This window comes from Cercospora kikuchii (assembly GCF_019650295.1).
Source record: "Cercospora kikuchii DNA, contig_00002, whole genome shotgun sequence".
Taxonomy (NCBI): domain Eukaryota; kingdom Fungi; phylum Ascomycota; class Dothideomycetes; order Mycosphaerellales; family Mycosphaerellaceae; genus Cercospora; species Cercospora kikuchii.
Window position 1 is genome coordinate 5,524,440 of NW_025408583.1, and position 17,015 is coordinate 5,541,454.

At 52.7% G+C, this 17,015-nt stretch overlaps 6 protein-coding genes across 6 annotated transcripts; 4 read left to right on the forward strand and 2 right to left on the reverse strand.

The window, feature by feature from the left end:
• Window positions 1-3,797: 3,797 nt before the first annotated feature.
• Window positions 3,798-4,579, reverse strand: CKM354_000438700 (uncharacterized protein; the record flags this gene model as incomplete). The annotated part of the gene is made up of 2 exons (XM_044799623.1): window positions 3,798-4,389; window positions 4,443-4,579. 2 exons carry the CDS (start codon window positions 4,577-4,579, stop codon window positions 3,798-3,800), a joined length of 729 nt encoding a protein of 242 aa, XP_044655558.1.
• Window positions 4,580-5,542: 963 nt separating this feature from the next.
• On the forward strand, window positions 5,543-7,030 carry CKM354_000438800 (uncharacterized protein; the record flags this gene model as incomplete). The annotated part of the gene is made up of 2 exons (XM_044799624.1): window positions 5,543-5,883; window positions 5,935-7,030. The coding sequence occupies 2 exons, from the start codon at window positions 5,543-5,545 to the stop codon at window positions 7,028-7,030; spliced, it is 1,437 nt and encodes a 478-aa protein (XP_044655559.1).
• Window positions 7,031-7,855: 825 nt separating this feature from the next.
• CKM354_000438900 (uncharacterized protein) lies at window positions 7,856-8,387 on the forward strand (the record flags this gene model as incomplete). Its single annotated transcript, XM_044799625.1, has 2 exons — window positions 7,856-8,116; window positions 8,172-8,387. The coding sequence occupies 2 exons, from the start codon at window positions 7,856-7,858 to the stop codon at window positions 8,385-8,387; spliced, it is 477 nt and encodes a 158-aa protein (XP_044655560.1).
• A 371-nt stretch (window positions 8,388-8,758) lies between these two features.
• On the forward strand, window positions 8,759-10,945 carry CKM354_000439000 (uncharacterized protein; the record flags this gene model as incomplete). The annotated part of the gene is made up of 1 exon (XM_044799626.1): window positions 8,759-10,945. One exon carries the CDS (start codon window positions 8,759-8,761, stop codon window positions 10,943-10,945), a length of 2,187 nt encoding a protein of 728 aa, XP_044655561.1.
• Window positions 10,946-10,988: 43 nt separating this feature from the next.
• On the reverse strand, window positions 10,989-11,883 carry CKM354_000439100 (uncharacterized protein; the record flags this gene model as incomplete). Its single annotated transcript, XM_044799627.1, has 3 exons — window positions 10,989-11,372; window positions 11,428-11,621; window positions 11,673-11,883. The coding sequence occupies 3 exons, from the start codon at window positions 11,881-11,883 to the stop codon at window positions 10,989-10,991; spliced, it is 789 nt and encodes a 262-aa protein (XP_044655562.1).
• Window positions 11,884-12,102: 219 nt separating this feature from the next.
• CKM354_000439200 (uncharacterized protein) lies at window positions 12,103-14,139 on the forward strand (the record flags this gene model as incomplete). The annotated part of the gene is made up of 3 exons (XM_044799628.1): window positions 12,103-12,159; window positions 12,208-12,453; window positions 12,511-14,139. 3 exons carry the CDS (start codon window positions 12,103-12,105, stop codon window positions 14,137-14,139), a joined length of 1,932 nt encoding a protein of 643 aa, XP_044655563.1.
• Window positions 14,140-17,015: the final 2,876 nt, after the last annotated feature.

Genomic DNA, 17,015 nt, shown 5'->3' on the forward strand with positions numbered 1-17,015 from the left:
GAGCTTCTAAGACTAGAAAGCTTCCATTGTATTGGCATCTGATCGTCTCACTACAAAGGACTCGAGCCGGACCACGACAATGCTGTCTTTTCAACAGCACTCTGCTCAAGCTGCGCCGCGCCCATTGTAATGCGCAACAGTAGACTTGGGCAATACCAAGCCATCCAGCCGTCCCATGGAGTCGTGCAATCACACCATATCTGATCTCGCATCACAACTTCCCAACAACCAAGCCAAGCGTTGACCATCGTGACGCATATCTCGGACCTGGAACCAAAGTCTGAGCTTGCACGCTTCACGATGCCTTCATCAACAAGTAAGTCCTTCCCTTGAACCCATCCCCACACTTCAAGTCCTGGTAGCTTTCAATGGTACCTTGTTGCTCGTATAGTTCGTGAGGAAATCTCCGAAACATGAATGAAGGTACGCGTTCCCTCCCCCGAACAACGTGATTCACTGGAGAATCGCACAAACTTGATTGATGAGAGACAGGATCCTCCATATTGATTCACTTGATACCTTCCAGTTCTCGACACCAGGTCTTTGCCTTCGCGAGGCTCGTGTGAATCATGCCGCATTTGAGAATGTGGCAGTGCGTTCTGCGACAAAGATCCTCATGTGTTGTTGACGGAGTCTCGTGCTTCCTTGCCGAATCTTGCCACAATCAAGAGGCTCTGCTTTGGCTGATGTTGGTGGCATTACTCGAGACGACTGGGAAGAGCTGGTAAAATGACTGCAGGAGAGGTATGGAAGTCTACTGATACCAAGGAGGCGACTGGATGGGCTGATCACATACCACAACGTCACAATACCACACGTACTTCCAACGAGAAATAGGTGCTCACACTACTCATGATTCATCTTGACGCGAGGTCTAACAGATCCTACGGGCATTCCATCAACATCATATCGACCTACGAGGACCTTTGAACCAGTATCTGCCTCCCCAACCCCAAGGCAATATCCACCCAACAAGCGATGCTACAGTAACGATTGCTAGACACAAGGGCGAATAGTTCCATTTCTGCAGTGTCACGGGATATACCTGCGGGAGAAGAAGGATGCAGCACAGAAATGCAAGCCAGAGCATCGACAAGTGGCCCGTTGGTACGGAGAAGCGACCAAGATTCCACGATGCTGGGGCGAATGTCGATCGTCCGAGGCTGTATCGCGTCCCGAGCACGAAAAGGTAACTCATGCTCTGACAGATCACTGGTGTTGCGGTGATGGCACTAAATGCAACTGTTGATCCCAAGATTGCGAAGCTCACTGCTGCGGCGATAGTGACAACCAATAGAGCAGCGTTGATTGGGATTGACCTTTCTGAAGATGGTTGAGCCTGGCAGAATATCGTCCCGTGAAAGCGCAAATGTTACCCGTTGCGCAGAAAGCATCGATGCCGTCGTTGCGCATGTACAATCTATCCAGTTCACGATGAGGATCACGGTGGCTCTCCGTCGCCCGATCACCTGCACCAGGAATTCTGCCCACTTATTTGCGTAGGGAGAAGAGATCAGAGCGTCGAAGTCTTGGATGCAGAACCGAATCAAGACTAGCGTAGGTATGGGCAGAATCGTGGTGCTAACGGTCGACAGAACCGTCCCTATGGCAACGGTCTTGCTCGCGTCCTTGGTTCCTTCAGCCAGATGTGCGGACGCATTGTAACCTCCAAACCCTAAGGCGCCAAAGAGGAAACTGATGACCCAGCAGTATGCATCCGAAGCCTGGTGTAAATCGCCTCGGTTCACTCCGTTCCGAAACTTTCCAAACACAAAGTCTGCAGTTTGCAATCTGCCGCGAGCTTCGACCGGAAACCACGTCCAGAAGAGGAACAAAAGCACGAAGAATATGAAGATCGTGATGCGGAAGTAGATCTGTTAATAGCGTTGGCGGGCAGTAATCGGCACAACAACGAAACAGAGGCCTGCTAGACCCAACACAACAGATAGCCATCGTTCGTGAAGGATAGAGGCCTCCGTTTTATTTATCTGCAGCGCAGACAACAAGAAGTTCGTAGCACCTTACTGAGTTCCAGGTACGGGCGGAACCCAAGCCGACCAGTTCCATCACTGCCAGTGTCAGGTCAGAGAGGACACGGATTATACGAAGTCGGACAGGAAACGCTTACCGTAGTGTTCCAGCTCAAGGCACACGCCTCATCTTCGTCATGCACATTCCTTATTGGAGGGAAAATGCTCTCCTCGTTTCCAAGTGGCGTTGCACTGCTTGATTTCGTCACAGCTGTGCTGATGAGCGACGATCAACCACGGCCTCGTCTGGACTTTTCAGCCACTCTTGTGCTTTGATCACCCTACGACGCATCAATTCCATTGGAAGTTGTGACATGCATACGAGCATAGCCATGCGTGGATATAGAGGATACGAGCATGGCCTGGTTGCAGGAGTGGCGCATTTTGAACGACCGTGCAAGAATACCGGAGTAACCACAGAGGTGTATTGCTCCGCGATAGCACCACGAGAGTCGGGGAGAGTTGCGACGCTGACTGCAGGACAATTTCAACTCATGCAAAGATTGGAATCGCAGCTCAACCTGTGTGTGGGTACCCTGATACCTGCAACAGGTTGTCATATATCCCCAGCAAATGATTGTTTGTTCCTCCTCTGCACTTCAAGGTGGCCACTGCATCGTCAATTTCTCGCTCTCAAGCTTCGAACATCGCCCTTCTTTCGGCCTTCCTTGCGCCACTACCCGTGCCTCATGACTACGATGGTCAATCTGGTTCTCGCGAGATCTAGCAATCCTCCATGCCGTACTAAGATCGGAAAGGGAGTCATGTCAGTCCGCTTGCCTTAGCTGTTAATGGGGCTTGAGAGTCTCTACTGCTTACCGTACACAAACAATACTCGCGGGTCGTCTTGCAGTTGCACTGAGAATCGCAACCCCGGGGAACAGCACCGATTGCCTCGAATGAACTTGCAGCACCTAAAGTGCTGGCAGCGCCGAGGAGGATCATAACGACGCTGAACAAACGGGCCATTGTACTGTCGCTCCAATCGAAGTTTTGGTGGGCGGAGATTGACTTGCAATATTGTCGTGGTCTTGTTGCACAATGTTAACCGAATTGTACACGAGTGCTCTGTATTTATATCTTGACAGCTTGACGCAGCGTCACGGACAGAGAACCCGGATACGAACACCGTCTGCGTGTCAGCTTGCCAACAAACTGTGTTCAAAACCTGCTGGATCAGGTATAACAGATGGCTATGTAGGAGTATTACCCGAGCCGCAGCATCCGACATCTGGCATCTACCGGCTGTCATATGTAGCACAGAGGGACCGGATTGCAGCGAGGTAGTCGGTAACAATATTGTTCGACCACATTGCGTTGATCTATTGTTGCTCAAGAATGTTTTCCGGCATGTGGGCGTTGGGGAAAAGCCAGGCGCGATTTTGATGATAAGTCCCAAGGCACTGTTACCATAGCATAGCGTTGATTACGGCTGGAAGTCCGGCAGCAGACTCTTGGGATTAGTGTACCCTTGTGATGCTGCAAGATACCCTGCGTCGGGTCATGTATACGGATACGAGGGACTGGAGGTCTGTTTACCAACAATGTTGACATATTGATCCCAACGCTCAAGACATTGCTCAGAAGAGCTAGCGGATGTGTTCGGACTATGATATCGCTTTCACCCTTGCAATGTGTACATGTGATACTTGAGCGAGTAGTGATCGCTACGAGAATACGCCTTGTCTTTCCTTTGCCCCTTTGCATCTAACCTTTCACTGACTGCTGCCGAACTTCTTCTATGCCTGGTCATTCTCCATTCTCAGCCTAGCGCCGGCATGCAATCTTGATGCCCTTCTCTACATAAGAGCCAACGCCAGGAATGAAACTTGCAAGTACCTCAGAGATGGCGCCGATTCTTCCACATCCGCCAGCACCTGACTGCCTGCTCGAAGAGAACTCGGCCTGGTAGTTGTCGGCACGGAGTGAACCATTCTTATTGTAGACGTTGATGCGGATGATCGACGGCATTCTATGACCCCAGTGGAACCACTTGCACTCCAAAGAGCCTGCGCCACGACAGCGGCCATTTGTTGGGCATCTTACCTTGGCCCTATTTCCGCACGCTGCAGTGGTGCTGCCAGGGACACCTTCTTGCCAGGTGAAACCGACGCAATCTCGATAGACTGGGTAGGACTGTTGTTGGCCAGCAACCTCAACAGTGCGCCACATGGATTTGATCAGGGTATCTCGCATCTGCCAGCCATTGTAGCCTGGCACAGCACCCCACTGACCACTGAGAATGACCCGAGTGGACAGCTGCGCCTTTTGGTACTGGCTTTGACAGTTCCAGTTCCAAGCTGGGCGTGTCACGTCGGAGAGTCCGCCTCGAGCATCACTCTGATCATACATGCGGTTCCTATGTCACTTGTTAGTTATGTATCCGCTCATGTTTCGGCGTTAGTGACGTACCAGACGCTCCAGAAAGTGTCGAGATCACCGACGTCGACCAAGGCGTCCGTCATTTGAGCATGGATCGACACTTGCTGAGCTCCTGCAATGGATGCGAAAGCGGCTGAGACAGCCGAAAGAAGGTGTGTGAACTTCATCGTCGTGTCTGATCAACGATTGCTGTGCAGATGAATTGTTGTGTTGTAGTCGGAGAAGATCAATGAGAACAGGCTGTGGTATAAGTACTTCACTTTGAGAATGGCGTGTCAAGGCAGTTCGAGGGTACGTTCAGTCCAAGTGTAGCTGCTCCCGCTCAGCAACGTCCTCTGCCCATATCTCACTGGCCAGTCGTGGTCTTACTGGTTGCATTTCTTACAAAGTTTGGCGTCTAATGGTTGTCCGCCTGAGAATTGTCCCAATGTGCCATAAGTCTAGGACGCCCACGTCGACTGCCATCACAACACCCCCCACGACTTCATCTATGTATCTAGTTGGTTCTTAGCCCAGCTGCTAACAAAAGGCTGAAAGTCAGGCTTTGATGCAATGGCGAGATCTTGAAGGCGTGCACCCACTGTACCTTGTTATTCGCTGGATACATAGTTGCACCGATTGAAGCCCGACATAGCATAACACCAAGACCGATATATCAGGGAAGTATGCATTAGGTCTCGTGTTCCGTAAGTAAGGTTTCGATGCAGGTTCACGGCTATGTGCTATGGCCCATCCCAAGAAAGTGTGATCTTCCTCTAGCCAAGCACTACACTACCTCTTTTGGGCAACTTGGTTTCCTAGGTGCCTTAGTGTCGCGTGGATACGATGTTTGGGACGCGGCGATCTTGGCTTGCCGGAATGATGCTATATGCCATCCAATCAAGCACGAACGTGTTCTTGCCGTGAAGGGCCACGCCGCAAAAAGTCGGCCATAGCCTTTGCACAACCCTTAGGCGAAACACGACACTAGTCAGCCCGTGGATCTGAGTAACGAGAGTCTTCTGCGACAGTACAGTCCAGCAACGAGACCGCGTGAACCCCCGCAGCTTTCTGATCTCCGGTGTCCGACTTCCCTCTGATTTCCTTCGTCTCCAGTCCTCGATATCACTCCCTGGAGCAGCACAGAAAGAATGGCGCACAATGTGGCGACCTTGATCTTTTTCCTTATTCTGTCGACAATTGTAACAGCAAGACTCAGCCACATCGACTCTTCAGCCTACGATCGCCAACTCGCAGGCAACAAGCTCTCTCTGGTATTCTTCACAGCGAATGGCTGCTCAGCTTGCGACAAGGTCTACGATGTGCTCAGTGAAGCACAGCATGATATCCCAGATTTTCCGATCGGTGTGGTGAGCTGCTTCGAGGAGCCTAAAATCTGTGATCAAGCGAGAGTATTCGCACTACCAAGATTGATGCTTGCTGTTGGAGAGGACGAGCTGGTGCAGTACTCTGAGGGCTTTGACAAAGAGAGGTGATTTTCTCTGCCCTGATTTGCATTTCGCACATCTGCTGACACATCCAGCATCGTGAGATTCGTGCAGCGACAGAGTGGTCCAGCTGTCACTTCGATCAATGACTTGAATGACAAGGAGTATACTGTACCGACCTCCATCAGTGTCGTTGCATTTATCGCCGCAAATGATCAGCAGTCGAATGCCGTATATGCTCGCCTGGCACACAAGTGGCGAAGACACTTCAGGTTTGAACTGGCTGACGATGCAGATCTTGCGGAACACGCTGGGGTGAAACAGCCGGGAGTGGTGATCTACAAGCCATTCGATGAGATGAGATCCACACACGATACAGATTTTGGAGAGCAGGAATTGGAGAGGTTCCTATCGACGGCCACTCTGCCACTAGTCAGTTCAATGGACCCGATTGTCTACGATGGACACGTGGAGAACGGGCTTCCTCTTGGACAAATCGTCTGTCCAGCCGACAAGTGCTCGCAGCTCATAGCTGCTATCTACCCACTTGCTGATCGGCTCCGCTCAAAAATGGCCTTTATGCTGGTCAATAGCGACGACTATCCTGCAAGAGGCGACAAACTCGGCTTAGGTCAAGGGGGCCTCCACGGCTTTGCGATCGAAGACGTGCAAACTACGAGGGTGTATCCTATGCTGAGACGCGAACTCTCTTCGAAGAACATCGAGAGCTTTGTGACGGAGTTTTTGAAAGGCAGCCTTATTCCGCATATCAAAAGTGCGAAGCCCGTGGAACGAGAAGACGGCGCTTTGACGACTCTGGTAGGCAGCAACTTTGAGACTGTGGCTCTGAACCCGTCTCTGGATGTCCTTGCACTGTTTGAAGTCCCTTGGTGCGATTACTGTCAAGAACTATACCCGGTCCTTCAGGCCCTAGGCAAGCAGTACATCGACCGAGGACTAGATCAAAAATTTGCGGTGGTGAAGGTGGACGTCAGTTCCAATGATGTGCCAACCAGGATCGAGGAGTACCCGACTATCAGACTGTGGAGAGCTGGTGATAATGCTGTGCGCTCGTTCAATGGTACTTACTTCTCCTTGCTTACCGCAGAGGAACTTGCAGCGTTTGTGCGAGCAGAGGGCGGGCATGCTTTGAGATTGGCGAGTGAAACGGACGCCAGGGACGAACTGTAGCACTCGTGTATACAATGATCTTGTCATTCCGCAATCTGCTCTCTTTTGAACATGCTGTGTTTGTTTGGCTTTGATGCAACAGTTGCATCTCACGGCTATGCCTCTTGCCAATTGCTTAGGCCCTGCAGCTGACACAGCCTCTCAAGATCTGAGACCTAGTGCTGCACGTGCATAACCTCAGGATTGACTTTGGCCATCAATGTTGTAGGATGCAGGGGCTCGTATAGCTTGCGCGTTACTGCCCACAGCCTGCCTATGCTCTTGGCAATTCTGGTCCAAATGTTCAGCGCCAGACTCTATTTACACGGCTTGCCAAGAGCACGTGGTTCTCGATGTTCGAGAGGTGCGCGTATTGCTGCATAATATCTCACCATCCGCGGACCTCTACACGTGGGCGCGCCATCTGATTGGTACTCTGCGAGATGTGTCCAGTCTTGCTCGATGCCCAAGCTAAGAGTGCCAGTAGGTAGTGCCCGCTACGCGAGACCGTCTGAAGTGGAATGACCTTCCATCGAGACCTGAGTCAATAATAATGAACGTTGCTATAGCAAGAAGGGAACTTCGCTAGATGCTCCCTTCATGGCACGTGGGGTAAACTGGTAAATGCCTCAACTGCAGCGGTGTCAAAAGGAGTGGTGCATGGGCAATGCAGCCCAAGGACGTGGGAGAGCAAGGGCATGAGTCTTGAATTTGGCCCGGCGTGCAGTTTGAGTGCCGTAAATGAGTTGTGACGACGAGCAAAAATGTGTATATAATCGCCGGGCTGCAGTACGTTACTGTTGACCAGCACGGCATCTACCTCTACCAACTTCCAGTGCGTACACGATGAAGTTCGCTACTTTGCCCACCCTTTTGTTCATCTCAGCGGCTGCTGCTGCTCCCGCTAGCATCGAGCAACGCCAGACCGCACATCCAAACGACAGCGCTCGTCAGACAGTACTTATCACGGCCGTGGACTGGCAGCGTAGCGGAAGCACGATCAACGGGATTCGTTTTCAAGCTTCCATTGCCGGAACGTCACTCAGCTGGAGATGTACTAGCGACTCCAGCGGAACCAGTGGTACTTCTGGCGAAGGCTTTGCTCCTGTGAGCAAGAACATCGTTGCTTACCTGTTGTGCTCATTACTGATCTTCCCCGCAGCTAAAGATCGACCGCTGTGCACGAGGAGCCCCGATTACATTCGCATACGATACCACAGATGGAACTCGTCTGCGTCTATGGTACAGTGTGAACGAGATGAAGTCCTACGCCGGGAGTGCTCCGATCACTCAAGGCGATACCAGAGATTTCGTGCTGCCTTTGCTTGAGGTAGAAGCATCTCCTACAACTACACCACCCGTCTCGGACGAAGTCTGAGCTACCTTGTGTAATTGCTGTCGTTGCCTCGTATATGAGAGAAGGAAGAGGAGTGCAGGAGGTTTGTAGCAGATTCGTAGCTGTACGTCACACCGTTAGTAACGACACTCTATGCCTACGAACAAATGTTGTCGACGAGTGCCCTGCTCATGCTGTCTCATCAATGGCTCCATTCTTATCCCTTCGATTACTCTCTGGCTCTGGCGCTTGCGCTCGTTAAAGCTGCATGTAAGCGAGCGACTCAAAGCTTGGCGAGTTGTGTAGGATTTGAGCTGAGAGTTCGAGACACTCAGCTCAGTCGTCAGATGCCAACATTCTCATGTCTATCGCTCGACCCTGCTGGAATCTATACCATCGACGAGGATTTGAAGATGTCAGTACCGTATGAATACGCATCGCTGCACGGCACTGATATCAGACTGCTTTGCCTATGCCCGGGTTCGTACAGCAGCGAAATTCGAGTGAGCGTTTCGCATCGTGCGCTGGAGTCCCCAGAAGGACACAATTTTGGTATTGTCGCACCCCAGGAGCCACTTCCGAAAGGCTGGCGTGTTTTGCGTACGCCAGAAGGCCGAGACTTCTATCGTCGAAGGGACCTCGGCATCACGTATGAGCGACCGCGGCAACGTGGTCGTGATGTTCCAACCAAGCCAGCGGGAGGTGCCTGCCATGCCGAAACCAGCTCAGTACCAGCTGCTGGCGTCTCAAAGATCAAGATTCCAGCTTACGAAGCATTGTCCTATGCGTGGGGAGAAGTGAAGCGGACTCACGTTGCATATGTCGTGGACCCAGGTACGATGCAGGCCCTTGGGAGCCTTGCAATCACTCGGAGTCTTGATGTTGCATTGCGAAACCTCCGTACAGTGGACGCCGAACGCACGATCTGGGTCGACGCCATTTGTATCAATCAGGAGGACTTGCACGAGCGCAGTATCCAGGTGCGACGAATGGGTGAAATATACAAGTATGCGGCGAGGGTGGTCGTGTGGCTCGGATGTGCTTCCGATGATAGCATGGTCGCTCTTTCGGCTCTGCAAAGGCTGGGCCAGGGCGTCGAGATTTCGGATGATGGCTGGTGGTTTCGGGCGCCGCACGTTGGAGATGTGAACATGGCTTTGGACCAGCCTGCTCCTCTCACAACGACTGAGTGGGATGCGGTGGAAGCTCTGCTCTCACTGTCGTGGTTCCGAAGGATGTGGGTGATACAAGAGATTACTCTGGGCGGTCCAGCATCAATCCTACAATGCGGCCCTGACCAGATCACGTACCACGATTTCCGACGGGCCATTGCGATTTTGACAGAGCGTGCGGGTGTACCTAACGATCTCAGCTACCTCATCAATGACAAGAACGATATCGTTTTCGGGCTGAGTCGCTCGACTCTGCGAGATATTGTCAGCATCGCTCGTCAACATTCGTGTTTCGATCCACGAGACAAGATCTATGGCATGCTCGGCTTGCTTGGCCCTAGACTTCGAGAGGGCATTCGCCCATCGTATCATCGAGACTTCGAAGACATATACCAAGAGACCTTCTTGCTTCACTGCAAAAACACTAAACGTCTCGATCTTCTCTCGCAGTGCTATCTCCAGGATAGCAATACAACGATGCCTAGCTGGGTTCCAGATTGGAGATCTCATCCCAAGCTGCACCGTCGTCCAGATCTTGGCTGGCAGGCTTCGGGCGTGTCGAGAGCTGAGTACTGCGTCCCGGAGGTCGGAGTCCTGGAGTGCACTGGTGTGGTCGTCGATGCGGCGTTGAAGGTTCACAACCCGGCAAATGAAGGTGATCGTCGCAGCCTGCTGGCCAAGCTGCTCGAAATTCGACCTCAAGATCTGCAGAGCAAATACGCTGCCACTGGCGAGAGCATGCTGGATGCGTGGACTGCCACGCTCACAGTGGGAGCATATGGCGAGCGATCTGTCTCAGCGGGCTACGGTTCTCTTCACGTATTCCAGGAAAAGCTGCTTCATATCCTAGCGCTCGATCCTGATGACCACAATCTGGATGCTGCGGCGGAAGAGCTCGGGAACTCAAACATTGACAATTTGGAATGCATGAAGTTCTTCCGAACCCGAGAAACTGATCTAGTGGGCTTTGGTCCCGTGGAGATGCAGGAGCATGATCAGATCTGCGTCCTGCTTGGACTCTCTACTCCTCTGATACTTCGTCCTGTGATCGGAAGTTCGGATACGTTTCGCATAATTGGCTGGTGTTATGTCCACGGCCAAATGGATAGCGAAGCGCTCCTCGGTAGCCTGCCCACGGGATGGAGAGTTGAGCAGCATTTCCTGGAGAGACGGCAGTTTCCGATGTACACAAATGATGATCTGCGCCGGATGCAGAGAGAAGATCCCCGTCTGGCTGACGTAGAGCTTGATCGATCATGGCGAAGGATTCCAATCGCGAAAATGCATCTCAACGCAGATGATCCGGTCGCTGTAGATTGCTTCGAGCATGAAGTAACGAAGGAAGTCGTGAACTATGATCCGAGGATGACAAAAGAGGCGCTAGAGAAGAGAGGTGTGAGTTCGTTGAGCAGTATCAGGTTAATATAGTCGTCCGACGCCAGACACGCCGTGAGACACATGGGCAGGTTATCTAGTATCCGCCTTGTGCATTCTCTCCAATTGGCGTGAAGGAGACCAGTTTTGGCTCCTCTGTGATACCTCTCTTCTTGGCCTCCTCTAGGATCTGAGCAGTAGCAGTCGCGCCGATTCGCGTGACGCCCAGTGACATGACGTGCAGCAGATCGTCGAGCGTTCGTACTCCTCCAGCAGCCTTGATCTGGACGTTCGGACCAGAAGCCTCTCGCATGAGTTTGAGGTGCGGCGCAGTAGCTCCTTTGTATGCGTACATGCCGTTCGCTTGCTTGACAAAGCCGTATCCTGTCGATGTCTTCACGAATGCGACTTTCAGTTCGGTGCAGATCTGGCAGAGGCGTTCGATGTGGGCCGATTGCAGGTAGTCGTTCTCGAAGATGACCTGCACCTTGTAAGCGCTGGAGATAGGACATTCGATATGAGCCTACAATGCTTACTTTGAGAATGGCGCCTCGCGAGACGACGGCTTCGTTGATGGCACGAATGTCGTTGGTCACGAAGTCCCAGTCGCCACCAAGAACTTTGCCAGTGTTGACTACCATGTCAATCTCCTTGCCTCCATCTTCGACTGCGCCGATTGCTTCTTGTACTTTGATTGCTGTTGTGCTGTTTCCGTGAGGGAACCCGATGACTTCGGTAGAGCTTAGCTCGAGCTGTGCTGTTTGCTTCGAAGACTACTCACCGGGACAAACCAGAACACTAGTGCTCTCAAGTTCTCGTCTGGCCTTTGCAGTCCAGTATGGCTTCACACAAGCTGTGGCAACGCTGTGTTCTCTCGCGACCTGCAGGCCGGACAAGACTTCGGCATCGGTCATAGTTGGGTGGAGGAGAGAATGGTCGATCATCTTGGCGAGCTGTGACAATGTCACGGAGATGTGGTGAGATCCGGACATCTTGATTGATATTAGACAAGTTGATTGACTTCTGCTTCAAAGTCCTTAAGGAGATGGTCGATCACATCTGCGAGCAGAGAAGATGCTTTTATGAGTTGCGTGTAGAAGTCGTCCGGCGGAGGCGCTTACCGGATTTGGCATCAGAAGCCGGCGGAGATCTCTGACTCGACCTCCACCGGAGCTTCTGTTGTATGCTCTACTCTACATCGTGAGCTCAAAATGTCCGGTCCGAAAGTCCAGAAGGCCTGTCAACGTTGCCGGCAGCAGAAGTTGAAGGTGAGTGGTGCATGTCAGCTTTGACGTCGTAGCTGACCGAAGGCCCAGTGCGATGCGCAGCGGCCGTGCGTTTTGTGTACTCGAGCAGGTGTCGCCTGTCTACATCAACTGCCACGGGATGCGTTCAAGCCGTACGAGCCCAGGATCAATAAGAGAGCATCGCCATCGATACGCTTCGAGAATAAGCGCAGGAAAGGAGACGGTCCTGGGAAAGCGCCAATTGCAGCTTCAGCGACCCCCGCTTCCGATGTGCATGAGAGCGTTTCGAGTTCTGTCGATGCTCTTGTGCAGGAGGTGAGCTTCAAACCAGCCAGCAGCAAGGTCACATGCTGACAAGACCTCTCGCGTAAGGCTCTTCCAGTGAGACCAGGACAATTTCCTGCAAATCTCGGAGCTTCAGCAATTCCTGGGACCCGAGACGACACTGCTGGGGTCTCACAAAGCTGCGAAAAATCCATTTCAGGCAATCTGATCGGTTATCTTCCGGCAGCAGAAGCCGTGAATCTGCTGGTTGACACCTATTTTGATCGAGTGCACTGGTTTCTTCTCGCCTTTCACCAAAATCCATTCAGGTCGAGAGTTCGGGACCTGCTGCGTGACCAAGCTGAGCTTTCCTCGCGAGCAAGCCAGTCGCCTTCGTTTCTGGCTTCGTTGCTGTGCGTGATCCTGATCGGCCTGCGATATACTGGAGTTTTCCGTCGAGAGACTTTGGCGCAGCTGGGCGTCGATACCGCGATTCTGGGTCGCGATCTGCAGGAGGTATTGAAGACAAAGTTTCTCGACATTGTGGCCATACGGTCCTTGGAGGTGGTGCAGACGTGCGTCCTGCTGGGCACATACTTCCTCTTTCACGGCGAGCCTGCGACCGCGTGGCCAATCATCAGCGCTGGCGTCGGCGTTGCGAGGGCCATCAAGCTGGATCGCCCGTTGTCTGCCGGTAGCGAAGTTGATGTCCAAGCTCGAAGTCGATGCTGGTGGGCGCTGTACGAGGTGGAAACTTTCTGCGCCATGTCGTATGGATACAGCTCCGCCATGCGCAATGACCAGCTTGCCGTGCCACTGCCTAGCATTATACTCAGCGACCAGGTAGGAAGACTGCTGGAATACAAGGCGTCCATGGCCAAGCTGTCAGTGATTATCAACAAGGCGCTTGACCAGCTTTACGGCCCAGTCCAAGAGGACCTCGCTTGCCGCGTATTGAATCTCGACCGCGAATTGGAGCAGTGGCATCAAGATCTTCCTGCACATCTGCAAGCCCAAGGCAATGATCCAGTCCACCATTCTGCAGATGAGCTCGAACAAGACGTGGCAGCCGCTGGCCCGAGATTCGAGGCCCATCTCCTCCAGCTCCAAAGTCTTGGCCTCAGATTGGCGTACTGCAACACCAAGATTCTCATTCATCGTCCGCTGCTGTCTGTGCCGTCGAATACCGCCGTCGGCAGAGCTGTCCGGGCCTGCAAAACCGCCGCTCTCGCCACCAGTGAGCTGAAAGCGTCGCCCGTCCTACCTTTGGCTGCACATTCCTACGCAGTAGCCTTCATCGGCATGCACTTGTTCACTGCGGGCGTTGTTTTCGGCGTCATTGCAGAACGCGACCCGCTGGGATCAGACGCGAGTCGTGTCAAAGCTGGCTTGCGAGACTTGATCCAGACCCAAAGGCTCTTGCTCGCGGCGAAGTCGAACGCCGTGACGGCACAGAGTCTGGAGATCTTGGAGAACTTGGCTCGGTCACTCGTGGACAGAGAGCTGGTCGCGATGCTTGGTGGCAGTGGCAACGATAGTGCGAGAGGCGTCAAGGCCCAAGCAGATTCGACGCGCGCCTCGATGCCTCAGCCTGAACAGATGCTATCGCCCGCGCTCGGAGGCACTAGTCTGGAAGTGCACGAGAGCGAGTATTCGTGGCTGCTAGGCGATGTCTTCGCCGACCAAGAGCAGGCTTGGATGTGGGACCTGGACTTCACGATGCTAGAAGGGACGTAGGCAGATGGCAAAGTGCGATGCCGCATTGCTGGTAGTATGTATTCGATGTCTCTAAAATGTAGGCTTAAGGAGAAGTTGTCGTCGGGTCGTATCGGATGTCTCGTCGCGTCGGATGCGTCGTCGCGTCGGATGCGTCGTCGCGTCGGATGCGTCGTCGCGTCGGATGCGTCGTCGCGTCGTATATCTCGTCGTATTACGTATCGCAATCGTAGTACTATTACGTATACTACTATACTTACTCCTATTATCTATCGTCGCGATTTTATTATAGGTATATTAGATATAGAATAGTATATATATATATATTAGAAGAAAAAACATGAACGCGCCCCAGCAGGCGACGACGACGACGGCGGGAGGCCTCGAGGCCTCCCAACACGCGACAACACCCCCCGACCGACACCGCGACGTCGCGAGCAGAGGAGGGAGCCCGGGAGAAGGAGGTTGCGTCTCCAACTCCCAGGCGACCCAAACCCGCCCGCAACCACCTCCCTCTGGCCCGCAAGGCCAGAAAACCACTGCTAACACCGATACTCTGAAACTGACCATCCAAAAGAACCTAAAGACACTCACCGAACAGATCCAGAGCCACCTCGACTCCCAGTCGACCCTTTCCCCCTCCCCGACCCTTCTCCTCCTCCAGCAGGCCCAACAGGCCCTCCTCCACCACGCCCTCCGCCAGGAAGAGTCCCAGACTCTTCAAGCGATCCAGAAAACCCTCCAGAGCCGCCCAACACCCACCACTGCCACCCCAAAAACATGGGCCCAAACAGCCCAAATTGGACACACAATGCCAAGGCCCCAGCCTCAGGCATCTATGACCATCTCAGTGAAGATGGGAAACCAAGAAGAAAGGGAGACAGCAAAGAAGATGAGCCATGAAGAGCTCAGAAGGAAACTCGGAGTGCAGCAATTTAAGGCTGTGCAAAAACTCCCAAGTGGAGACCTCAAAGTCATCCTCCACAGAGAAGGAGAGAAAAGCAGGCTGGAAAAGGACCAATCATGGCTCAAGGCTGCATACCCAGGAGCCCAGGTGGAAGTGCCAAGCACTCAGGTGATTGTACACAGCATCAGGACCTCCTGGAAACCAGAGGATGCGAATAGCTGGGTCCAGCTGGACCAGGACAACCTTACCTGGTTCCCAGAAGGACTCAAGATCAGTAAAGCCTTCTGGCTTAAGAACCAGAGGGCAAGGGAAGAAACCAACTTCTCCTCAGTAGTAATGGCAGTGCAGGACAGGCAGACTGCAAGAGAAATGTGCAAGAGGGGCATTACTATTGGTTCAATGTGGTGTGTGGTGGAACCATACCACCCACAGCAGAGGATAGTGCAATGCCTAAAGTGCAACAGCTTTGGACACATTACTACCCATTGCAGGGCCACAGAGGATACATGTGGGAAGTGTGCAGGGAAGCATAGGACAGACCAGTGCAAGGAAAAGAAGGTCAAATGCTGCAACTGCAGAGGAGACCACAAGGCATACTCCCTCCAATGCAGCTACAAAGCAGCTGCAAAGGCCAAAGCAAGAGCATTCTCAGAGTGGTTCAAAAAACAATGGGAGGCAGCCTCAGACCCAACACAAGACAAGGCCGTAGAACCCTCAATCCTCAAGAGGAAAGCCTCACCAGCTGAGCCCCTACAGAGGGATGTCAGGTACAAGGGCAGGCCCCTGGGCACCACGGCAACAGCAATGGCAGGCAGGAAGCAGGCAAGCAAGCTCCACTTTCCCCCTACACAGGAGAAAGAGGACACCCAAGGGGAAACAAGCACCCCCCAAGAAGACATGGACATTGACCCAATTGAGCTCCTCTCCCAGGTGTCCCATGAATAACCAAACCCTGACAATCTACCAACACAATGTCAACAGGTCAAACACTACCCAGACTCTGCTCCTTAACAGCCAAGCAGCAGAAGAGGCAACAGTAATAGCACTGCAGGAACCATGGCTAAACACTATAAATGGCAAGACCAAGACGAAGAAAGGATACTTTGCAGTCCTCCCACCCCAACAGAATCCAAGGGTTGCACTACTGGTATCAGACAAGATCAGGACGGACAGCTGGACACCACTCTTCCACAACACAGGTGACTTGGTAACCATTCAAATCCAAACACCCGCAGGAACTGTCTCTATCCACAATTGCTACAACCCCTCAGGGCCAACAAGCCACAGGCAAGAAGGGACTATCCCTGCACTCCAAGAAGCCCTCTCAAAAGCCCCAAAAGACACAACTACTAGCCATGTAGTAGTAGGAGACTTCAACCTCCACCACCCAAAATGGGGGGGAAACACAACCCAGACCCAGCACTATATGGCAGACAAACTCATTGCAACAGCTGCAGAGGCCCACCTGCAGCTGGCCCTAGAACCAGGGACAATTACATGGGAAAGACATATGGCCAGCTGCCAAACACTGGACCTGGTCTTTGTCAGCCTCTCCCTCCAGAACCTGATCCAGGAATGCAAAGCCCTCCCAGAGGAAACACACAGCTCTGACCACATCCCTCTCAGGACAACCCTCTGCATCAACCTCCAAGGGCCAACAGGAAGAGGCCAGAGAAAGCAGTGGAGAGCCGCCAACTGGGCCAGAGTCAAGGACCTTATAGCCCAGGACATTGACCAACTCAGTCAACTCCCACTTGACACAAGAGAACACCTGGACACCCTAGCCTGCAGAATACAATCCTCCATCCAGAGAACTATAGAGGAGACAGTTCCAACAGCCAGACCATCAGGCTATGCAAAGATGGCGTGGACCCAGGAGTGCAAGGATGCTACAAAGCTAGCAAGGAGAAGGAGAAGAGAATGGAGGAACAGCAAGACAGAATGGAGCCACAAACAATACCTTGAGGCATCACATGCCAGGAGCAAGGTT